This window comes from Schistocerca serialis, chromosome 1 (genome assembly GCF_023864345.2).
Source record: "Schistocerca serialis cubense isolate TAMUIC-IGC-003099 chromosome 1, iqSchSeri2.2, whole genome shotgun sequence".
Taxonomy (NCBI): Eukaryota; Metazoa; Arthropoda; class Insecta; order Orthoptera; family Acrididae; genus Schistocerca; species Schistocerca serialis.
The window spans coordinates 491,441,525-491,464,771 of record NC_064638.1 but is presented as its reverse complement, the minus strand read 5'-3'; the positions used below and the strand labels follow the sequence as shown (position 1 = coordinate 491,464,771).

General features: G+C 40.0%; 1 protein-coding gene across 1 annotated transcript; it reads right to left on the bottom strand.

The window, feature by feature from the left end:
- Positions 1–12,767: 12,767 nt before the first annotated feature.
- On the bottom strand, positions 12,768–22,880 carry LOC126473944 (S-adenosylmethionine sensor upstream of mTORC1). The gene is made up of 3 exons (XM_050101309.1): positions 22,365–22,880; positions 22,070–22,268; positions 12,768–14,389 (listed from the first exon to the last, which is right to left on the bottom strand). The coding sequence occupies exon 3, from the start codon at positions 14,145–14,147 to the stop codon at positions 13,086–13,088; it is 1,062 nt and encodes a 353-aa protein (XP_049957266.1). The 5' UTR covers positions 14,148–14,389; positions 22,070–22,268; positions 22,365–22,880; the 3' UTR covers positions 12,768–13,085.
- Between the last annotated feature and the right edge of the window lie 367 nt (positions 22,881–23,247).

Genomic DNA, 23,247 nt, shown 5'->3' with positions numbered 1-23,247 from the left:
CTCCTCACCCCTACCGCTCCCCGCACTCCTACCTTCTATGTGCTTCCTAAAGTCCATAAATGCAACCACCCAAGACACCCCCTTGTGGCCAGTTACTGTGCCCCCATTGAAAGAATCTCTGCTCTTGTAGAACACCACATTCAGCTCATTACCTGGAACCTTCCCTCCTACATAAAAGATACCAACCATTTCCTCTACTGACTCTCCACAGTTTCTGTTCCTTTACTTGGTGCCCCCTTACCACTATTGAACACTACCTTTCCCAATGCCCAACTGATTCCAAACCAACAACGTCCTTCCTAGTCACCATGACCAACTATTTCCTCAGCCACAATTACTTCTCCTTTGAAGGCATTACATACAAACAAATCCGGGGTACAGCTATGGGAACCTGCATAGCACCATCCTATGCCAACCTACTCATGGGCCATCTAGAGGAATCCCACCTAAACACTCGGATTCCTAAAACCCTTACCTGGTTCAGATTCATTGATGACATCTTTGCGATCTGGATCGAGCGTGAGGACATCCTACCCACATTCCTCCAGAACCTCAACACCTTTTCCCCCATTTGCTTCACCACATCCTACACAACCAAGCAAGCAACCTTTCTAGATGTTTAACTGCACCTCAAAAATGGTGACATCAGCACCTCTGTCTATATCAAACCTACTAACCACCAGCAATACCTCCACTTCGACAGGTGCCCTTCCATACAGCCTAGCCACCTGCTGTCATCGCATCTGTATTGACAAGCAGTTCCTCTCGAAATATACCGAGGGTCTCACTGAGACATTTACAGACCGTAATTATCCTCCCAACCATGTACAAAAAGAAATCTCCCTTGCCTTATCTTTTCCCATCACCCACTACCTCCCTACATCTCACCATCTGGCCACAGATCAGCATTCCCCTCGCAACTCAGTACCACCCAGGACTGGAGCAATTGAATTGCATTCTCCGCCAGGGTTTCAACTACCTCTCATCATGCCTTGAAGTGAGTAATGACCTGCCTACTATCCTTCTCACGCCTCCCATAGTGGTATTCTGCTGTCCACCGAACCTTAGTCTACATAATCCCTGCTCCCAACCTCTTACCTCATGCCTCATATCTCTGTAATTGACCTAAATGCAGCATCTGTTCCATACATCCTCCCACCACCACCCACTCCATTCCAGTCACAGACATCACCTATCCCACCAAAGTCATGTGATCAATGAGCTAAGCTGCAACCATTGTGCTCTATTGTATGTGGGAATGAAAACCAACAAGTTGTCTGTCCGCAAGAATGGCCACCGACAAACTGTGGCCAAGAAACAACTGCACCAGCCTGTTGCTGAGCATGCTGCTCAACACTATATCCTTCATTTCAATGACTGCTTCATAGCCTGTGCCATATGGCTCCTTCCCACCAATACCAGCTCTTCTGAATTGCACAGGTGGGAACTCAACCTGCAATATATCCTATGTTCCCATAATCCTTCTGACCTCAAGCTTAGTCAGTCATTATCCTCACCCATCTAGCCTTTCTCTGTTCCCATTTCAGAACTAAGCAGCCTTCATTTCTACCAACGCATCCACAGTCTTTTTACTTCTCTCCTTTATCCCCCCCCCCCCCCCCTCCATCTAACCTATCAACTGCACCTAGCTGCCTTACCCTCTCTCCACCTCGTCCCTGCATACTTCCCAGCAGCATTTCACTGTCCCCCACCCCTACCATGCCATCCCTCCCCTCCCCGCTTCAGCCTCCTCTTTACCCCCACCCAGTTGCCTCTCCCAACATGCACTACTGCTGCTGCTGCTGCTTGTAGTCTTGTGCCTATCTGTGACTCAGCATCTCCGCTATACGGTAAGTTGCAACTATCCTTTTCATAATATTCACGTTCTGCTGTACAGAAACACACTCGCCAGCACGACTGTGGATTTTTTGATTTGCTCTGGAAGGATATGGAGTGGAACTGTAACATACACAATATTAGTTCACTTTACTATAATATATAGGGTGTCTGGAAATCCCCGTTACAAAATTCTAGTACTTTTAGAAAGGAGTGAGTACATAATATTTTGAATAGGAACCCATGTCCAGAAACGATGTTTCCATGCTACATCTATTTGAAAACATGTTTCCTAGCTAGATACGCAACAAGGTAGTCATAAATTCGGGGAGGGGCAGAGTTATGTCAGATTGATGTCATTTAACGTCTATCTTATGTCACTGATCTGGTTCGAGCCTCATTCATGTGTCTGTGAGTGTTAGAACAATGTGGCTGAGTGCACATTTGCATAATACACCAACATGATTCATCTGATTCATGAAGCTCACAGTAATGGAAGAGCTGCTCGTCGCCTTAACAGTGTTCAACTCCATCGCATACCCTTTTTGCCACAATTACCCATTGGCTTCGAGAAAGGATACCTCACCGTCAGCAAGCATGACTGTGGTGCTCCAAGGATATGCCACACAACTGAATTGGAAGAGGCTGTACAGCGTCACATTGAAGAGAACCTATCAACAAGTACATGAGTGATTTCTTTGGCTATTAATTAGTGGAATTGTAAAACAAGTGATGTACTGTGCCACACCTAATCAATTACTTGTAAATGTGGTTGCACTACCAACATAGTTTCAAATAATTGTAGCACAGAATGGTACGTTTCTGGATACAGGTTCCAACTCAGAATATTATCTTCTCTCTTCCCTCTACACATTCTAGAAGTTTGTAATGAGAATTTCCGAAGGCCCTCTTCTGAGTATTTACAACTGTATTCTGAGTATTTACAACTGTATTCTGAGTATTTACAACTGTTTCTGAATATTTAATCATCACGTGATATACACAATTTTACAAGATGCTGATACTGACAATTTTACAAGACTCTTCACATGAAACCCACCTGACAGAATGTTCATATAATGTTCTGCATAAGACATTTAATACACTGGTAATCTATCCAAGATGATAATGTCATCTTGATCATTGAATGCAAACTGGGACGAGCATTCCTCTGCTCAACCATAATTACACCTCAGTTGCAGTGGTGTAGTGAAGCTCTAGAAGGCATGGCTATGCCAGCATTACTCATCTATCAATATGGCATTCACCAACTTTACATGTCTGTGGTTTTGCTTTGAGGTGCCAACCTTGCTTTCGCACCCTTTTTTTTTTTGTATGAAACCACACTTCAGAATAATATTTTCCACTCTTATCCTCTTAGGCTGATGAAAGATGTTCTTGAGAGCTGAAAACTTAGTTTAGATAGTTGGTAAGGGTAAAACATCCCACTGTGCATTCTCTCATTTTTATGTCTTTGTAGGCAACGTGTAAGTCACGACATCTCCGGACATTGGTAAGGCATGACAGTGAATAAACCTCTCCACATGCTGTGGTGGAGCACTTCTTCTTTGGATGTCACTGCTTGAAGTGCCTTGGAAGTCAAAGAACAGACACACACACCCAAAAATGTAAACAAGTGGAAAATAAATGAAATTGGTTTTAAGAAATGTCACTTATTCAGAAACTGTTGGCTGACATCAAAGGAAGATGTATGCATGTCAAAAAAACTGTCGGAGATCTGTTCACCTGGCATTGTCATTGAACTTGTATATAGAGGTAACATAAAATACAGAAGAGTTAATGATATACTATTTCATTCTTTCATAAAGAGCTGGCATAGATCTGAGCTCCCTTACAGCCTTCAACCATCTGCAAATGGAAACGAAGTCACATAGCCAGAAGTAGTTCAAGAAAGCTAAAGGTGATCACATAAAGCATCAAGGTGACAGATTGAAGGAGAAGTGAAGACTTAATTACAACCCAAAACCAGAGACTCTTTCATTTGATTTCATTATGCAGAGCTGAAGTACTTTTTCATCTCAGTTGGTTGCCAGAAAATGACTTTCATGTTATACAGGGTGTACATAAAGTCTGGGAACACTTTCAATTATTTATTGAACAAGAACTAAACATTGTACAGATGTCATACATATTGCATTTTGAAGAGAAACTCTGAAAGTTTTTTTTACAAACATTTGATAAGCGAACCATGAGTGACCCAGCAGACATCAACACGGTAATCAAATTTTTGCCATACCCATCCCAGCATGGCAGTGTTCACTGTGGCGGTCGCTTCTTGTATTCTCTCCCAGAGCTCTAGTACATGGTAGAGGCGGTAAATACACCAGATCTTTAATGTGTCCCCACAGAAAAAAGTCACATGGAATGAGATCTGGTGATCGGGGAGGGCATTTCATGAAACAGCTGACCCCTTCTGTAGCACAGCCGATCCATCAATGTGGCAGCTCCATGTTCAGGTACCCACAAACTTCACGATGAAAATGGGGTGGAATCCCATCCTGCTGAAAGACGAACGGAGAGTCCAATTGTATTTGAGGCATTAGCCATTGCTGCAACATGTCAAGTAGGAATATCCAGTGACAGTGCTCTTGGTGAAGAAGAATGGCCTGTACAGTTTTCTATGTGACAAGGCACAGAAAACATTTACCTTTGGGAAATCACGCTCAAATGCGATGCATTCATGTGGATGCTTTGTATCCCAGAGCTGTCCAGAGTAAAGAAGAAAAGTCTCTTCTCTTTTTCCTTCTCTTCACAATTTGCTATATCTTTTCGCTTGAATACCTTAGTAATCTCTGCTTCACTATACACATTTTCATGTACCCCTTCCTTTAGTGTTGTAGTTAGAATGGGATTGTTTTTTTATTGCAGATCATACGCATTCTATGCACCGACATGGTGAACACTTTCTGCCATTGCACTGGAAGTTGGCCTCTTGTTGCATGGAGGTACATGTCTTTGTGAATCTTTTTTCTATATGGTGCATTGGCTAGTGTTCCATCTGCCTCCTCCTTTGTTAGTATTGGAGAACAGGAATGAACCATCCTCCTCTATATCCATAGGGAATTTGATGTTTTGATTGATGCTTTTAGGGTGGTCCAGAAACTCATCCTACACCTATCTGTCATGTTCCAACACCACAAAAGTATCATCGATGTAGCTGAAGAAGTGCTCAAGTTTTTGACAAGCAGTTTGAAGAGCCACCCCCTCAGAGTGTTTCATGTAGAGATTTTAAATCCCAGGAGACAGTGGAGATCCCAAGGTCACTACACCCATCTGTTCATAATGCTCTCCATAGCAGTTGAAGTAGAAGGTTGTCAGTGCATGTTCAAGAACTTCAACTACTTAGGGCACTAAATGTTGAGTAAGGAGAACCAAGGAGTGTTTAAGAGGTACTTTCATAAAGAGTGAAATATTGCAGATCACAAGCAGGTCATCCCTTTGTAGTCACATGTCTGCAAGTACTTTCGTGATATTGGACAATTTCTTCACATGGTGACTGCAGTGTTCCAGAAGGGTTTTAGAAATGCAACAGGATGTTTGGCGAGTCCATAATAATGTGATTTAAAGGTGTCAAGTATTGGCTACAGAGGCACACCTTCATTGTGGACTTTCGGAAGTCCGTACAGGTGTGCACTGGCACCCTGGGATACAGCCACCTTTTCAGTTCCTCTGGTAGATTTGAGCTCTTCAATAGAGCAACCATTTTCCTGGTCATCATACAAGTCGGGTCCTTGTTGAGCTTCTTGTAAGCTGGGTGCTGCAGCAAAACTGAGCCAGTTTTATGGTGGTAGTAGTTGATACATGTCAGTATTGTTGCTTTCCCTTTCTCTGCTGGAAGGACCTTAGTGTCAGCATCATCCCTCAGTATTCGGAGAGCCTCCCATTCCACAGCAGTCATGTTCACTTTTGGATGTCTGAAGTTGGGACTTGCCAACGACCCTGCAGGTTTCCTACCTGATCTCCTCTGGCTCTTCCTTTGGTGGACCTTGAACAGCTTTCTCCATGCCCCCCAACAATGTCGGATTTGAGTATGGTCCTTGAGATGGGTGCCAAGAACACCCCTCTTCATGGGCTGAAGTAATAGCTCAACCTAGTATTTCCTCTGTCAAATTTACAGTAGCTCTAGTGTTATTTGCATCCTTATTATTCAGGGGAGCTCCTGACAGTCTATCAAATTTGCAAAGCTGTTTTGCAGCAGCACATCATTTGTGAACCTTGCTCTGTTGTAAGGGGTTCAGTCCAACCCAAATGTGTGCTTGTCATGCCCTTGTCATATGCAGGTGGCATATAAGACACACACATTTTTGTCCACCTCTTTCCCTGTGAAGCATATATGCTCCTTCGCTTTGATCATGCCTGCTCATCATAATATCTGGTTGATCTTCGATTTCACTGGGTGTGGTAATTCCACACAAAGGATCCAACCTTAATAATGACCTGGAAAATGGTGCTCTGTTAAAGAGCCAGTACCAGAGGAAGTTAAGAAGCTCCTGTATCCTAGGGTGCCAGTGACACCATACCTGTAAGGACTTCCCAAAGTCCACAAGAAAGTGATCTGTTTGTAATGAATACTTGACACCACTGTCTCGACACTTATGGACTGGCCAAATATCAGGTGATACTTCTGAAATCTCTTGTGGGACATTGCGCTCACTACACGAAGAAATTGGCTGATTTCAGGCAAGTACTAACGATATGTGACTACAAATGGATGAAATCAAACAGTGGAAAATCCAGAATGGAATGTAACAATATAACGAAAAGGATAGCTGCTACTCACCATATAGTGGATTTGCCGAGTCTCAGAAAAGCACAACAAAAAGGCTGTTACAAAGTTAGCTTTGAGCCAACAAGGCCTTGTCAAAAATAGACCGCACGCGCGACACACACACACACACACACACACACACACACACACACACAGTCTCTAGCAGCTGGAGTCAGAATAACTTTCCAACAGTCTTTTTGCTGTGCCTTTCTGTGACTCAGTCTCTCTGCTATACGGTGAGTAGCAACTACCAGGTGTAGAAGTATGAAACCGGAATTTGGTTGCAATAATTAGACATCTTTTGTTTGAAACTGATAAACAATATTTTATTCACAATAATCTCCATTGCTGTTTATACACTTCTCCCACCTCTCCAGCAGGCTGTGAACGCCAAGCAAAAAAAAAAAAATTCTTCTTTTGAAGCAAATCAGTCAGTGAGACATTTTTGTACATTTTCATGTGAATTAAAGCATTGTTCAGCGAGAGCGTTTCCCAGTGATGCAAGTAGATGATAATTGGACGGAGCCAAGTGAGGAGAATAAACTGCATGCCCTAACATTTCCGAACTGAATGCCTGGATCATTTCCCTGACCCGTTTCGCTGTGTGTGATGATGGGGCCTTATCATCGAGTAATATGACTTTGTGTTACCTTTCTCCATATTCTGGTCATTTTTCTCGTAATGCTTGATTTAAATTGATCATTTACTGTTGGTAGCAATCAGTGTAAATGGTTTCACCAGGTTTTAGCAACTCATAACAGATGACACCCTTCTGACCCGACCGAACAGAGAGCATTGTCTTCTTTCCAAAGTGATTTGGTCTTGCAGTGGATGTCGATGGTTTGCTTGGATTCATCCATGATTTACAATGTTTAGGATCCATTTTTCATCACCTGTCACTATTTGATGGAAAAGTGACTTTCTTTTGTATCTAGCGAGCAGCATTTCACAAGTGGTCTTTCAAGTTGCTTGCTGTCATTCATTCATTTTCCCACAGCTTCCAACCAAAGAGAAATGGCTTTCTGTGTCACATTTGATTGTTCTGTGAGTTCCTGTTGAGTTTGAGGATCATCTTCATCCAATAAGGTCTGCAATTCATTGTCTTCAAACTTTTTTTGTTTGTTTCCTGCACTCGTCATTTCTCACATCAAAATCACCACTTTTGAATTTTTTGAACCACTCGAAACACTGTTTTCTCAAGAATATGTTCACCGAAAGCTTTGACAAGCATTTGATGCGATTCTGCAACAGTTTTATTCAACTGATGACAAAAAACCAATGCTGTCTGCAAATCGTAGTTCACAGGCATAAAACTCGACATGTTTACAGGTTTGAAACAGATACCAATGTATGGAACTTGAGTTACTGTGCACTGATATTCGTCATCAGCCATCACGGGAAGCAGATGGCACTGCAGACGTGGTCTCACGGGCCCTATACTGAAAGCTAGCACCATTTATAGAGAAATTCTGGTTTTGTACTTCTACACCAGGTATCCTTTTCATTATATTGTTCCAAATGGATGACCTGCTTGCAATCTATAATGTTACATCACTCTTCATGAAAGTACATCTACACGACTCCTTGGCACCTCTTATTCAACATTTTGATCTGCAAATAGTTAAACATTTTGAATATGCACTGACAACAATTTACTTCAAGTACAATGGACACTTTTGTGAAGAGATGGATGGTGTAGCCATTTGATCCCAAGTGGCTCCTATGATTTCAGGTCTCTACATGGAACACTTGTCAAAAACTCAAACACTACTTCCTATATGTCAATGATAGTTAAGTGGTGTGAGAGCATGGCAGACAGGTTTTGGTTGAGTTTCTGGACCACCTTAATGGCATCCATCAAAACATTGCATTCACTATGGGAACAGAGAAGAATAGTTATCTCCCCTTTGTGGATATACTAATAAATGAGAAGGGAGATGGTATATCAGGCCATACACTATTTAGGACGGAGACCCACAGTGACCTGTACCTGCATGCAGTGATATGCCACCATCCATAACAATTGCAGACAGTGCTAATCATCCTGGTACATAGATTATGTATCATCTGAACAAGGAAATCCTCTGAGATGAACTGAGCACCTTCACAAAGTGTTTCATTAAAATGTGTCCAGTGAAGCATAGATTAGTAGGGAGTTCAAGAAAAGAAAAGATGCAGCAAACTGAGATGAGAAGGAAATAGACACGACATTCAGTTTCCTTTCTTGCTTGGGACTGCTCTCAACCAAAACGGTGGGACTGCTCGAAAAATAAAACGTACCATAATAACCATCTTCTGACCACTGCCTAAAATGAAAGAGTATCTCAGCTCTGCAAAAATCCACTGAAACTGAACTTACCTGGGATATAAAGCATCTCTCTTGAATGTGGCTACCAGTATGTCAGGCAAATGTAGTGCTGTACCTTGAAACGCTGAGGAGTACAAAGGGCATGTATGACTGGGTCTTTGGAGTAATCAGAGGTACCAGAGCATACCTTAAAGGAAGACCACACTTTTGACTCAGAACACCAAGGCACTATGCTGAGCAACCATCCATCCCAACATTATTCCATACAAATATGAATTCACAAGAAACTCCGCAACAGGGAGAAAGTACATGAACTCAGTTCAGCATGGAATACGATGCTAGTGGCAATATGACATGAATGTGCACAGCACCATACAGCACTCAAGACATATCTGGATTGTGCAGACAAAGATTTGAACACAGCATCCAGTATGCCCGCTACCTCCATGGCTGCAACCTCATTCCGAGTTAAAATGTAATCTCAGATTCAATGACCTCCTCCATGCCAACCAGCAAGAATTTTGAAAACTTCAATCACACAAAACCCAACTTGTGGTTTTCTCAGACAAAATCATGAAAGCTATGCATCACACCAACTACATGGATGCAGTATTTCTTTCCTTTCATGCCATACCAAGTCTTACTATGAAACAATTTTAAGTTAACTAATAATAACATGAAAAGCAAAATTAATTTTGTATTCTAATCAATGTTATATAATTGAAATCATTTGGGTGACTGTCAAAGAATGGTATTAATAAAATACTTCATATCTTTTCAAAAAAATGTAATAAATTTAATAATAATGTTTATCACAACAAAATATTAATTATAACCAAAAAACAAAAAAATAGATGAAATTTCCTGACAGATTAAAACTGTGTGCCAGATCGAATTCAAACATGAGACCTTTGCATTTTGCTCTACCAACCAAGCTATCCAAGCATGACTCATGACCCATCCACACAGCTTTACTTCCGCCAGTACCTTATCTCCTACCTTCCAAACCACCCAGCTCTTTCGCGAAAGTTGCAGGACTAGCACTCCTAGCCATAGTCTGGGGGTTGTTTCCAGAATGAAATTTTCACTTTGCAGCAAAGTGTGTGCCGATATAAAACTTCCTGGCAGATAAAAGCTGTATGCCAAACTGAGAATCGAACTTGAGACCTTAGCCTTTCGCAGGCAAGTGCTCTATTGACTGAGTTACCCAAGCATGCCTTACGACCCATCCTCACAGTTTTGCTGCTGCCAGTATCTCATCTGGCAAGGGTCTTGAGTTTGAGTCTCAGTTTTAATCTGTCAGGAAGTTTCATATCAGCTTACACACTGCTGCAGACTGAAAATTTCATTCAAGAAGCTAGATGTCTTATGATATAGTAAATACAGTAATTTGGTGAAAAAATAAAAAAACGCAAGCGTGTTTAATCCAAACAACAATATACCATAATAAGCTGAGAGGCAGATCTTATAAATAGGTAGGACATGGAGTCATAGTAATTATTATCGATAACTGGGTCTCATTTTGTGTGTGGTTGAGACTAGCTATGGCTGTGAAGCTGTCTGTAACTTTGTCTTGTGCCTGAAGAAAAGAAAAGTTGGAAGCAAAATGTGTCAAGTTATTACGAAATAAAAACCCAGATCTCGTTCGTCAAGCATCAAAGTTAAGAATAAAATTCTGAATGTAAAGTTCCTATCTTAACATGTGGTGATATGTTTCGGTTATTTGGCCACTAAAAATGGCCCACTGAACAACCTTCCATGAAGATACCAAAATTTCATGATGTTTCGATGAAGTAGCTACATTTCTTGGTTGGGAGCATACAGCATGTTATCTTGGATGATATGTCATCGGCAGAGGAAGAAGTAACTTCAGGCATGCCCCACAGAAGTGTGTTGGGACCCTAGCTGTTAATGTTGTATATTAATAGCCTTGCAGACAACAGTAGTAGTCACCTCAGACTTTTTGCTGACGATGCAGTTGTCTATAATGATGTCCTTGCTGGAAAAAAAACTGCACAACTATCCAGGGAGATTTCAAAGTGGTGAACAGTTTGGCAGCTTGTTTTAAATATTGAGAAATGTGAAATTGTGGAATTCATAAAATGAAGAACAATATTACCTTACAACTACAACATCAATGAGCTAGGATCAGAATAAGTAAATAATAGCTGGGTGTAAGATTTGTAGGGATATGAAATGGAATGGTCTCTCAGGCTGAGCCATAGGTAAGGCAGGTGGCAGTCTTCAGTCCATTGGCAGGATGCTGGGAAAATGAAATTCATAAAGGAGACTGCTTACGAGCCACATGTGTTTCCTATCTTAGTGTCTTGTCCTGTTGTGCTGGACTAACAGTGCTATTCGACATTTACAAAGAAAGGCAGCAAAAATGGTCACACTTTTGTTTGGCTTTTGGGAGAGTATCACGGAAATGTTGAAAACCTTGTATTGACCGATATTGAAGACAGATGCCAATTATCCCACAAAAGCCTACATACAGTGTTTCAAGAACCAGTATTAAGTGAAGAATCTACAGAAATTCATCCTCCTACATATTGCTCCCAAACAGAAAGTGAATATAACAGTAGACTTATTACAACACAAAAGGAGGCTTTTAAGCAGTCACTCTTCGCTCTTCATGTGCAATTGGAACAGAAATAATCCCTAACATGTTAAGTACCATCTGCCATGCAATTCTCAGGGTTTGCAGAGTATGCATGCAGGAAGTCAAAGAATGCAGTATCAAATTGTGAGCTGAATAGAGCAGAATAATAATTTAATATTCACATTCCTTCAACAACCATAGTTGATGTTTTATGGATTTAAATATAAACTTTGGTGAGGATGAGTCCTTAGGAACATATATAGGCTCTCTTTCTTTCCATATTATGATGTCTCAGAATTCTGATTGTGAGACATGGATTGAATTCTCAACAACAAATCGTGTACAGTTTTGTAATCATGATCATTTGTATAATTTTTTGTGGTATTAAGCATGTATCCTCCTTGGCATTGCAGTTTTCACTAATATCAGTGAACACCTGTAATAACATTGTGTCATAACAAATAATAGCTATTTTTTTGAGTTGTTGCTGTATTTATGTTTAGCAGTTCATCCAATACAGTAGCTCTTAAAAGAAATTTGCATGAGCCCTTGTAGGAGGTGTGATTGAAAAGTAATGGGAATTTTTTGTTTTGTGGGCTTTATACATCCAATTTTCAGGTGTTTTTTTTTCACATGTTCGTGACATGTGTTTGCATTTTCATCTGTTTTGAATATTTAATTAATTGTTGACAGTCAACATGTATTTTCGAATACTTGGCGAATTTTAAGACGGATCAAACAATTTGCATTAACTTTTGCATGAAAAATGGAATAAAGTGCAGCAAACGTTTGTTCCAAAATTATTGATTTTGACTAAAAGCAATGTCACATAGACGTTGCTGGGGATTTATGAACAACATCGACAATGATCCACAACTTCTAAAGAAGATCATAACAGGTGATAAAACATGGGTATGATGTCGAAACCAAGGCCCAATTGTCCCAATGGAAATTGCCTGAAGAGCCGAGACCGAAAAAATTTTACAAGATCAATGACATGTGAAGGTTCTCCTCACTGTTTTCTTTGATTACAATGGGACAGTGCATTATGAGTTCCTTCCTAAAGGGATTACTTTGATGGGGACAAAGTTGATTCTGATGAATAAATAAAGATTCTTTATGAAAACAAATATTTCCATTACTTTTTGATTACTCTTGTTTAGTTTGTAGATGTATGGAAGAAGTGTCAATAGCAGTCTTTCTTACAGTCAAATGATATGGAAAGCTCATAATTATGGCAAACATATTTTAATAAGTCTTTGTATATAACAACAACATGTTTTTAAAAGAATAAAATTATCATTTCAAAAACGGTTTTTATGAACTCTGAAACAATATGCTTTAATACAAAGACACAAAATATGCCTGAGACATTCATACTATTAATGAAACTATTGTATTTATACAAAACAATTTCAGAAAGAACAGAATGGGAGGCACACATTCCAGTCTTCCATATTGCTTCCAAATGTGAAACTACAAAGACAAAAATATTCAAGCTCTTCATTCTTTATTCTTCCATTTACAGTCACTATTAAAATTTCAGAATTCTAAGTTTCATAACTCGGCAATTCTGAAAACATTTCTGCCATTAGTGCATTGTCTTGGTCATTTCTCTCTAACTGAGGAAGAGTCTCATCAGAATTATCACTTTCTTCAGATTCATAAGAGTTATTGTCTTGAGGAATATACAAGACATTATCTTCAATAGGAAGAGAATCTGGCAGTTTCACTGCAACTTTCTGAGCCCACTTCAGTGGAATATTGTGATCAATGCTTTTTCTATAGGCCATACAGTGCAAATGGGTCAGTTTTTCATAATATATTCTATGAAACCCCATTTTGCCCAAAACAATTCTCCAATGTTTCATTATAGGTGCATTTGCTGTTGCATGCCTTGAATCTGGCGTAATAATAAAGAGCAGGCCTTCAGGTCGAAGTGCTGTGTATGCTTTCTGACAACATTTATATCTCTCCTGCGGACAAGGTATGTATTCTAAGAATAAGGAGAAAACTACAACATCAAAAAAATTTGCTGGTATTTCTCCTTGAGTTAAGATTTGTTGAACTGTTAGAGATTTGTGACCGTAATCAGAAATCTTTGCATTCAAGAAGTCACATTGCCATACATCAGGGGTGGCCGGTGCCAGATCAATAGGGACAACTTGAAACACTGAGAACTGACTAAATGGGTTATAGCAGCTTCCTACATCCAATAACTTCAGTTTCTCCATGCTTTTTTCAGGTGAAACATTGAAAACTGAGCTTTTGCATATTAATGATGATTTTGATGTATTTTCTGTATAACAACTTTGTTTTTTAACCTCTTTGATAAATTCTTCCACCCTGCCACCATTCAGAAAATAGTTCATGCACATTGTAACAACCCATTGGATCCTGTTGCTGGAACCATTCACAAGTGGGTCATTTGACTGCTCCCAAAATTTGGTAGCTAGTGTATGCATAACTGATGCATATTTTTTTAAAATATTCTTCTGATTACAGTGGTACTTCCATGCTTGTTCATGACCTAATTTTCTGCATTGCCTTCTGAGAGAATGATGTACTGATTTAATAAAAAGAGCCAGTTCCTGATGTTCTGGTGATGCCATTGTGCACCCTAAGCAGTTATACTTTCTTCTGCTTTTTCCAAAGCTTTATGTGCCACCAAGAGCTTCTCTCTTAAATCATCAGGATTTCTAACAAGTTGTCTCACATATTTAACATCAAGCTCAAGTATCATCCCTGTTAAGCGTGCTGCCAGCACTTCATCTGGATAGTCCTTGATTACCAGATCATATAAGGCTTCTCCTATTTCATCACTTTTATTATCATCATTAACTGGTCCTGTGCTCTGAAAATGAAACAAAAAATAATAAAATGATTTTTACTCATCCCAAAAACAACAAATATCAAGTGCATCAAACATATTACAAATAATTTGCATATGCATATAACACACACATACGTAATGACCAGCAGAATAATGCTATCGGAGCACAAAAAAGGTGATAATGCTACTCTTTATTCATAGGCTTTGAAAAGTGGGTACCAGCTGCCTCATTCTACCTTCCTCACTGCCTTTAAAAATTTTTGCAAAAATATTGTCATGCCCAACATATTCGAGTTATTCTTAACATGTAACTCACCTCTCACTCTCACAAGCTGCCATAACTATAACTCGCTCACACCCACTAGTCCATTGCTGTAAGTCTCTCCTGCCCAACCACTCCCAGTTGCTCATTGTTACTCATTCATTCGACCCAACTCATTATTTCTTTTTGTGCTCCAGCTGTTACTATCTCCTGTCTGACACCCAGTCATGTTCATTCTGTCTTACTACTACTACTACTACTACTACTACTAATAATAATAATAATAATAATAATAATAATAATAATAATGCCTCCTCTCACTGTTACTGTCTCCCTCTTGTTCTCTCTTACAGTTACTATCTCATTCATTCCTTCCACTGCTGCTGTCTCTTCTCACTGTCATTATCCCTCTTTCACTCGTTGTCACTGTCAAGATTGTACGTGCACACATAGGGTAACTCAAACTCGGCATCTCCCAAATGGATAAACATATCTACAAAATTTCCACGATGGTTTGAGACTGGAATCTTAGGAATATAACGTAAAAATTAGAGCCATTTGCTATTCATAGCCATCTTGGAATACACGAGTGGGATGTGGTTGCAGCTAATGTTGAAAAATTGTGAAAATTTCTCCGGAACTACCCGTGAAAGTATGAAAATGCATCATTCATTTATTCACTTGTATGCACATCAATTACATTAACTCAAGTTTCTACATCTACATCGATACCTCGCAATCCACCTTATGGTGCATAGCAGAGGGTATCCCATACCGCTACCAGTCATTTCCTTTCCTGTTCCACTCATACACAGAACAAGGGAGAAACTACTATCTACATGCCCCCATATAAGTCCTAATTTCTCATATCATATCTTCGTGGTCCTTACACACAATGTGTGCTGGAGGCAAAAGAATCGTTCTGCAGTTGGCTTCAAAAGCCACTTTTCTAAATTTTCTCAATAGTGTTCCTAAAAAAGAATGAGGCCTTCACAGTTGATTTCCTGAAGCATCTCCAAACACTTGTGTGTTATTCGAACCTACCAGTAACAAATCTAGCAGCCCACCTCTGAATAGCTTCAGTGTCTTCCTTTATCTGACCTGGTACAGATCACAAACACTTGAGCAGTACTCAAGAATAGGTCGCATTAGCATCCTACATGCAGTCTCCTTTATAGATGAACCACACTTTCCTTAAGTTCTCCCAATAAACCAAAGTCAACCACTCACCTTTCCTGTCACACTCCGCACCTGCTCATTCCATTTCATATCACTTTACAAACATTGCACCCAGATATTTAAATGATGTGTCAAGCAGGACACTACTAATGCTGTAGCCGAACATTAAGGGTTTGTTTTTCCTACTTCTACACGTTAAGTTACTGTTTTTTTCTCCATTTAGAGATATCTGTCATTCACCTCGCCAACTAGAAATTTTATTTAAGTCATCTTGTATCCTCCTACAGTCAGTCAATTTCAACACTTTACCGTATGTCACAGCACCATCAGCAAACAACTGCAGATTGCTGCCCACCCTGTCCAGAAAATCATTTATTTATATTGAGATAATAGCGTTCCTATCACACTTGCCTGGGGCACTCCTGATGATACTCTTATCTCTGATGAACACTCACTGTCGAGAACAACATACTAGGTTCTATAACTTAAGAAGTCTTCAGTCCACTCACATATCTGTGAACCTGTTCCATATTATCGTACCATCTTTAAGAGCCTGTAACAGGGCCCTGTGTCAAATGCTTTCCAGAAATCTAGAAATGTGGAAGTTGCTTGTTGCCCTTCATCCATAGTTTGCAGTATGTCAGGTGAGAAAAGAGAAAGCTGAGTTTCACACGAGCAATGCTCTCTAAAACAATGCTAATTCACGGATGAAAGCTTCTTGGTCTCAAGAAAATTCATTATATTCAAATTGAGAATATGTTTATAGTGGGTATACCCGTCATCAATAATCTATTTAATTTCTATAGGTATATTTTGTGTGTATGAGCTGCGTAACTTTGAAGCCCTGTATGTGGGAAAGGAATAAATATAGCAAGAAAATTTTGAAGGGTGTTAAAGATTAGGACCTTGGGAGTATACCACAAAAATTTCAACCACTGGCTGTGCATAGCCAGTTTCGAATCCTCAGCTGGGTTTTGGTCCACTGATGATGGTGAAAATGTAGTAAACAAATCCTTTTTTTGGGGGGGGGGGGGATTTTCTGAGGAACCATCCATGAACTAATGCTACCTCGATAAGTCCCATCAAGCCCACCGTTATCACATCAAATGCAAAAAGAACCAACCAATTTGCTTCAATACCTAAGAAGGAGGAAGTGTGTAATATTCATACTTCGACCTTGTACTCTAGGATAGCGACACTAAGACAATCCTAGTGTTGAGTATGTGAATGGTCCCTAGCCCAAATCCAAAACACTTGACCCCTACCTTTCTATCACCAACAGACCCTGAGGTATGAACACCAGAAAATCCTGTTTTTATGTGTGGCATTTTGGAACATATTGGTAAGCATGCTGTCGCATATGTGCCGATTATATGTAGCACTTATTTTGATGATGCAGAAATTGAAATTAAAATGAAGTTAATAGTCACCGAGAAAAGGAGATAATAAAAATAACAAATTGTTAACTAATTATGCAACAAAGGTATTCTCCCAGTAATGAAAGTAAAAGTGTTTGAAGTAGCTGACAGTTCCACTTCACAAACCATGAATACGTTTCTGACATGAATACACAAGTGTAATAAAATGTTAGGAGAGTTCTGGTAGAATGTAATTAATTTAGGAGTAGAGGAGACTACTCACTGAATACCAGAATTCGAGTCATCAACAGGAACATGAAAAAGAAAAAGAAACTAGCTAGCTTTTGGAATACATCCTCTGTCAAGCTAGAGTAAAAAAATAAATAAATAAATAAATAATAATAATAATAATACCAGGGCTGCAAATCTGCTGCCTCCTTTGAGCCAACTCATCTTCCAGTGCCCCAACCCCATCCTAGTTTACCCACCAAAAAGCAACCCATGCAATATGTGTACAGCTGGCACAGTGTAGTGGTGCTGGTGTAAGTGGTCTCCTTCACTTCTAAATTATTTAAATTTGTTTAGTAAAAGCTTTTCATCATTTCAATCTTGAAAAATCACAGCAATTACTATTGAAAGAAAGGTCTCAGAAGATGAAGGCAAGAGCAATTATCAAAAATTATTGGTGGATCAGTGTGTTTCATTTTTAAAATGATTATCCTCTATGAGTAATGAACTGAGAGACAGAGATTTGTACAGCTGTAATGAAACAAGTGTTAAATGATGAAAGCTTGTAGCGAGAAGAGTTGGTGTTGGGGAATTGCTAACAGTGGAGTGTAGCAAGAGCGAATTAATCAAACTATGAACCCATCAGAGAAGTAGTGCAAGGACACCTGTAAAATGAGTACGTATGGCAGTCCTAACAATGAAGACAACACAAGCAAATAGTAATGCAAAAAATAAAGCAAACACTACCAACAAAACAACAATAACAAGAAATCTGGAGAAACAAATCTGGTCTCAGAAATTTCACTTTACCCCTGTAAAAACACACACACCACGATTAAAAAAAAAAATAATAATAATAAATAAAATAAAATAAATACAAAATAAATAAATTTACAGGAATCGGACACTTCCCTTGACCTATAGAGGTCAACGGCAGCTGACGATACCAAAACATCAATGCCTACAGCAAAAAACAGGAAATTAGAATCAGACATTTCCCTTGACCACTACTGATGGTACCAAAACACCTATACCTACATATAAAAATACGAAAATTGGAATCGGTCATTTCCCGTGACCTATATAGGTCAACTATAATTACTGGTACGACAAAACCAACACCTACAACTACGAAAAACAAAAACAAAACCACAACACCTCAAAAATTAAAAACTCAAACATCCCTACGTAAATTAAAACATATTCAGTACACAATAAATACACAAAACATTACAACTCAAGAAAAATAGACCCAAAAAAACAATTACTTACCACCAACAAATTTCGGCCGTCCATATCTCTCTCTCTCACACACACACACACACACACACACACACACACACACACACACACACACAGAGAGAGAGAGAGAGAGAGAGAGAGAGAGAGAGAGAGAGAGAGAGAGAGAGAGAGAGAGAGAGAGAGGACGCCATCAAACATAACAAGACGACATCTAGAAACACAACCAACTCAAACTCTGCATCATAATGACATCAGATACCACAACACCCTTACATCGTGGGTCAAAGCAGACGGGTGGAATCGGACACTTCCATTGACCCAAATAATCGATTAATAAACCCATACAAAAATCTTCCACTATAGTGTGGGCATAAACTTTAAGCCTTGCTACAGGTCAATTTGTTGCTATAACCAGATTTTCCACTTTCACATTCATTAACTATGTCAACTCACAAACAAACTGTCATTGTCCAACCTAACCTAGGCCTCTGGCTGCATTACAGGTCAGTTTACCACCACAATCAAAATATCCAAAGAGTCCATTAACACACTTTATCCCACTTGCGAAGTCCAATGAACCATAAATGGCACTCACAAAAGCATTTAGAAACATAAACATCCCACACAAGAGATCACCACTACAGACTCCGACATGCTCTCTGCAAACACAATCCATTTCAGATTCACCGCACCACCAAGATGTCACACAAGACAACACAGTTACGTCACTGGTCAAAGCAGACAGGTAGACACCAAACTTCAGAGTATGTTGGTTGCAAGAAAGTGACATGGTGTTACGGGTAGATGGATAGTGACAGCTATTCAAACTGTTCAGAGTGTCCTACAAAATACATAATTTTTTTTTCAAATGTTTCACTACTGGGCAAGAGACGCCACACTTTTCCTGTATATGTAATTGTTTCATCGTGTTTTTTGTATTTTCACGCCTTTATCAACATCATGGCCTCCAAGCAATTTCCTCTGTAAAGTTGTTTCTATCACTGCATTAGCTTAGTCTGATGTTGCTTGTCACAGTCACTCTATTTTCTTAACTATCTTTTGAAATACAAAAAGCACCATATCCACATCATACTGCACCAACCATGTCTTCTGTTAACAGCTCACATTATAGCTAGCTAACCAGTTTGTGATTTACACTCTCACAGTCACAACAAAATCACAGAATGGAATGTATTACTGCACTTTCAAAATACACATATAAAAAAAAGTTTTGCATCACCCTGGTTCCCAGAACTCCTGAAGATAGACATTGACTGTGGATATTGTATCACAGACACAGTCCCTTTGACTGTTCAGAGATGTCACTAAACCCGCCCAAAGATGTAAACAACCATGCATAAGCAGCACATATTAGATGGAGGGGGTCCAACAGCCGATCAATTCCAGTCATTCCACCAGGAAAGAGGTACTTGGGTTTTGTTGTCTGTAGTTCAACCATGCCTAGACGGTCAAATACAGCATTGTTACTTTGTGCCAGGAAGGGCACTGAAGAAGGGAAGTGTCCAGGCATCTAAGACTGAACCAAAGCAATGTTGTTCGGACATGGAGGAGATACAGAGTGACAGGAACTGTCAATGACATGCCTCGCTCAAGCTGCCCAAGGGCTACTACTGCAGTGGATGACCGCTACCTATGGATTATGGCTCGGAGGAACCCTGACAGCAACGCCACCATGTTGAATAATGCTCTTCGTGCAACCAGAGGACGTCATGTTACAACTCAAACTGTGCGCAATAGGCAGCATGATGCGCAACTTCACTCCCAACGTCCATGGCGAGGTCCATCTTAGCAGCCACGACACCATGCTGCGCGGTACAGACTCTCAGGATTGGCCTCACATTCTTTTCACAGACAAGTGTCGCATATGCCTTCAACCAGACAATCGTCGGAGAAGTGTTTGGAGGCAACCCCGTCAGGCTGGACGCCTTAAACACATTGTCCACAAGTGCAGCAAAGTGGAGGTTCCCTGCTGTTTTGAGGTGGCATTAGGTGGGGCCGACATACGCCACTGGTGGCCATGGAAGGCGCTGTAATGGCTGTACGATACTTGAATGCCATCTTCCGACAGATACTGCAACCATATTGGCAGCATATTGATGAGGCATTCGTCTTCATGAATGACAATTCACAACCCCATAGTCCACATCTTGTGAAGGACTTCCTTCAGGATAATGGCATCGCTTGCCTAGAGAGGCCACCATGCTCTCCAGACATGAACCTTACTGAACATGCCTGGGATAGATTGACAAGGGCTATTTATGGGCGACGTGACTCACCAACCCACTGAGGGATCTACGCCGAATTGCCGTTGAGGAGTGGGACAATCTGGACCAACAGTGCCTTGATGAACTTGTTGATAGTACGCCATGACGAATAAAGACATGCATCAATGCAAGAGGATGTGCTACTGGGTATTAGACGTACCACCACCTCTGAAGGTCTCACTGAATGGTGGTACAACATGCAATGTGTGGTTTTCACGAGCAATAAAAAGGGCGGAAATGATGTTTATGTTGACCTCTATTCCAATTTTCAGTACAGGTTCCGGAACTCTCGGAACTGAGGTGGTGCAAAACTTTTTGTGATGTGTGTATTACTAATAGAATCTAACTAGAACATTACTGATAAATATATTGTTAATAGTAAGTTCTGGTAAGCAGAGAGATTCAAGGATTGATTGAGACTATGTGAATGTCAAGGAGGTAGCACCAACAAGACACCATCACCAGCTCAGGCCAATGACATTTGCTGATCGAAAACATTCACTCTTCCTTCCTGTAAATTGTACATAATACACTGGTTACTTTAACTGCATCAAAAACAAAATTCAGTTTAGAAGCCTCAAATTTCAAAAACCATAAAATGGCCAGCCAGGAATTACTTTCAAGAGGCAAAATTCCAGCCCTGTCAATAGACACAATTAAAAAGGAGAACACTAATCCTAGTTCACTCAGCAGGGATGAAAGATGAGAAACTTAGAAAGCAACACTATATCACTAGGAATGTAGGGTGTGGGATACTAACCCACCGTGAGGTGGAATAGAAACAAAGCTTAAGGGGGAGGTGAGAGTGTCTAACACAGCAGGTTGTGGGATCCTCTCATCCTGGAAGCTGAGTGATCTGCCCGTTTTTCCTGTCCATAACCTATTCATCTTTCCTCCGTGAGGCAGGAACTAATAGTTCCAAAAACTAAAATCAATGTTTTCATTCCCAAAGGTGTCTATCTGAAGTAACGGAATTTTGCTTCCTGCAGGTAAATACTAGTTAGTCAAATTTGTTTCTCTGTAATTTTACTTTCTAGTGCAAGCAGTGCACTAAATAAATTGATTGTTGAGAAACTAAAAGGTGTATCCAAGGAACTGTAGTATTAATAACCTAAAACATACTGAATTCTATTCATAGCTAGATCACCTGAGTGTACAGCAAATATTCATTCCTTGCTTTCTTTACAGCTGCTGTCAAGGCATCTGGTTCATTCAGGAGAAACTCTACGGTTTTGAAATCTAGCTCTAGAAGCATCCCTGTGACTTGTGCACATAGTTCTGTTTCTACACTTGCAACAGCAGCAAACAGTTTTTCTCCGAGTACGTGTTTCTTGTCTTCTGGACAGCTGAACATGGAAAGATGACATATTAGAAAATTTTTGAACACACTAAACCTCTGTGGAGAATGTATCTTGTACAATGAACTCTATTATTTTACTTACACGGATGTCAGTGACCTTCCAACGGCTTCTTCAAGCTGTCTTTCATTTTCGAGAAGGTGCAAAATTTCGTTATCTGTTAAGCTGAAAGCTATACGAGATGCAATTTCTCTGCCTAATGATTTAGAATGACACAAAGGCCATACTTTCGCTGCAAGATGATTTAACAATACTTTCCTAGTTTCAAGCACGGGAAGAACATTCATTTGACAAGCCACAAATTCAGTTTTTTTGGAGCTATTATCGAATCTTGTACATAACACTACTAAATGATGATGTGTCCTTTTACTCATACCATGTCTGGACGTTAGACTCCGCGGTTTATTCTACGCAACACACAGTTTCCGTCCTCCGTAAACATAACCAAACATTTCTATGCTGAGCGCTGACATACCATCACTATGCGCTAAAGATTATGTATATGCAGTCGGTAGCAAAGATATAAATGGTTGAGGGCCCCCAGCTGTGTTTTCCACTAGAGGAAAAAAGTGGAAAAATTCACACTGGCTATCAGCCACGGAAGCGCCACGTCAGGGTGTATTCACGCTGTCCATCACGTCAGTTCGCTTAGCCTACTACTGAACGGTGAAATTCAACGTGTAGATTGCCACACGGGATACAAAATCCGGAGTATAGTATCGAAATTATGGAACTAACAACGATAAAGTTTATTAATGGAAAAAGCAAACTTCATAAAGCTTTGTTCACACACGCATCTAACGTGGCGACACAGCTTGTGACTTGCTGTAGTGGCATCGTAAGCTACCGTCTACATGGGACGCAACAAATTCTGCGGGTGGTGTCAACTGAAATCAAATGAGCGAGTATGAATGTTGTAGTGGAGGTTATGCCCTTAGAGCTAGGATGACTGTTAAATACAAGGAAG

Bases quoted from the DNA above. Each gene is read 5' to 3' on its own strand.
- LOC126473944 (XM_050101309.1), bottom strand. From the start codon at position 14,147: ATGGCATCACCAGAACATCAGGAACTGGCTCTTTTTATTAAATCAGTA.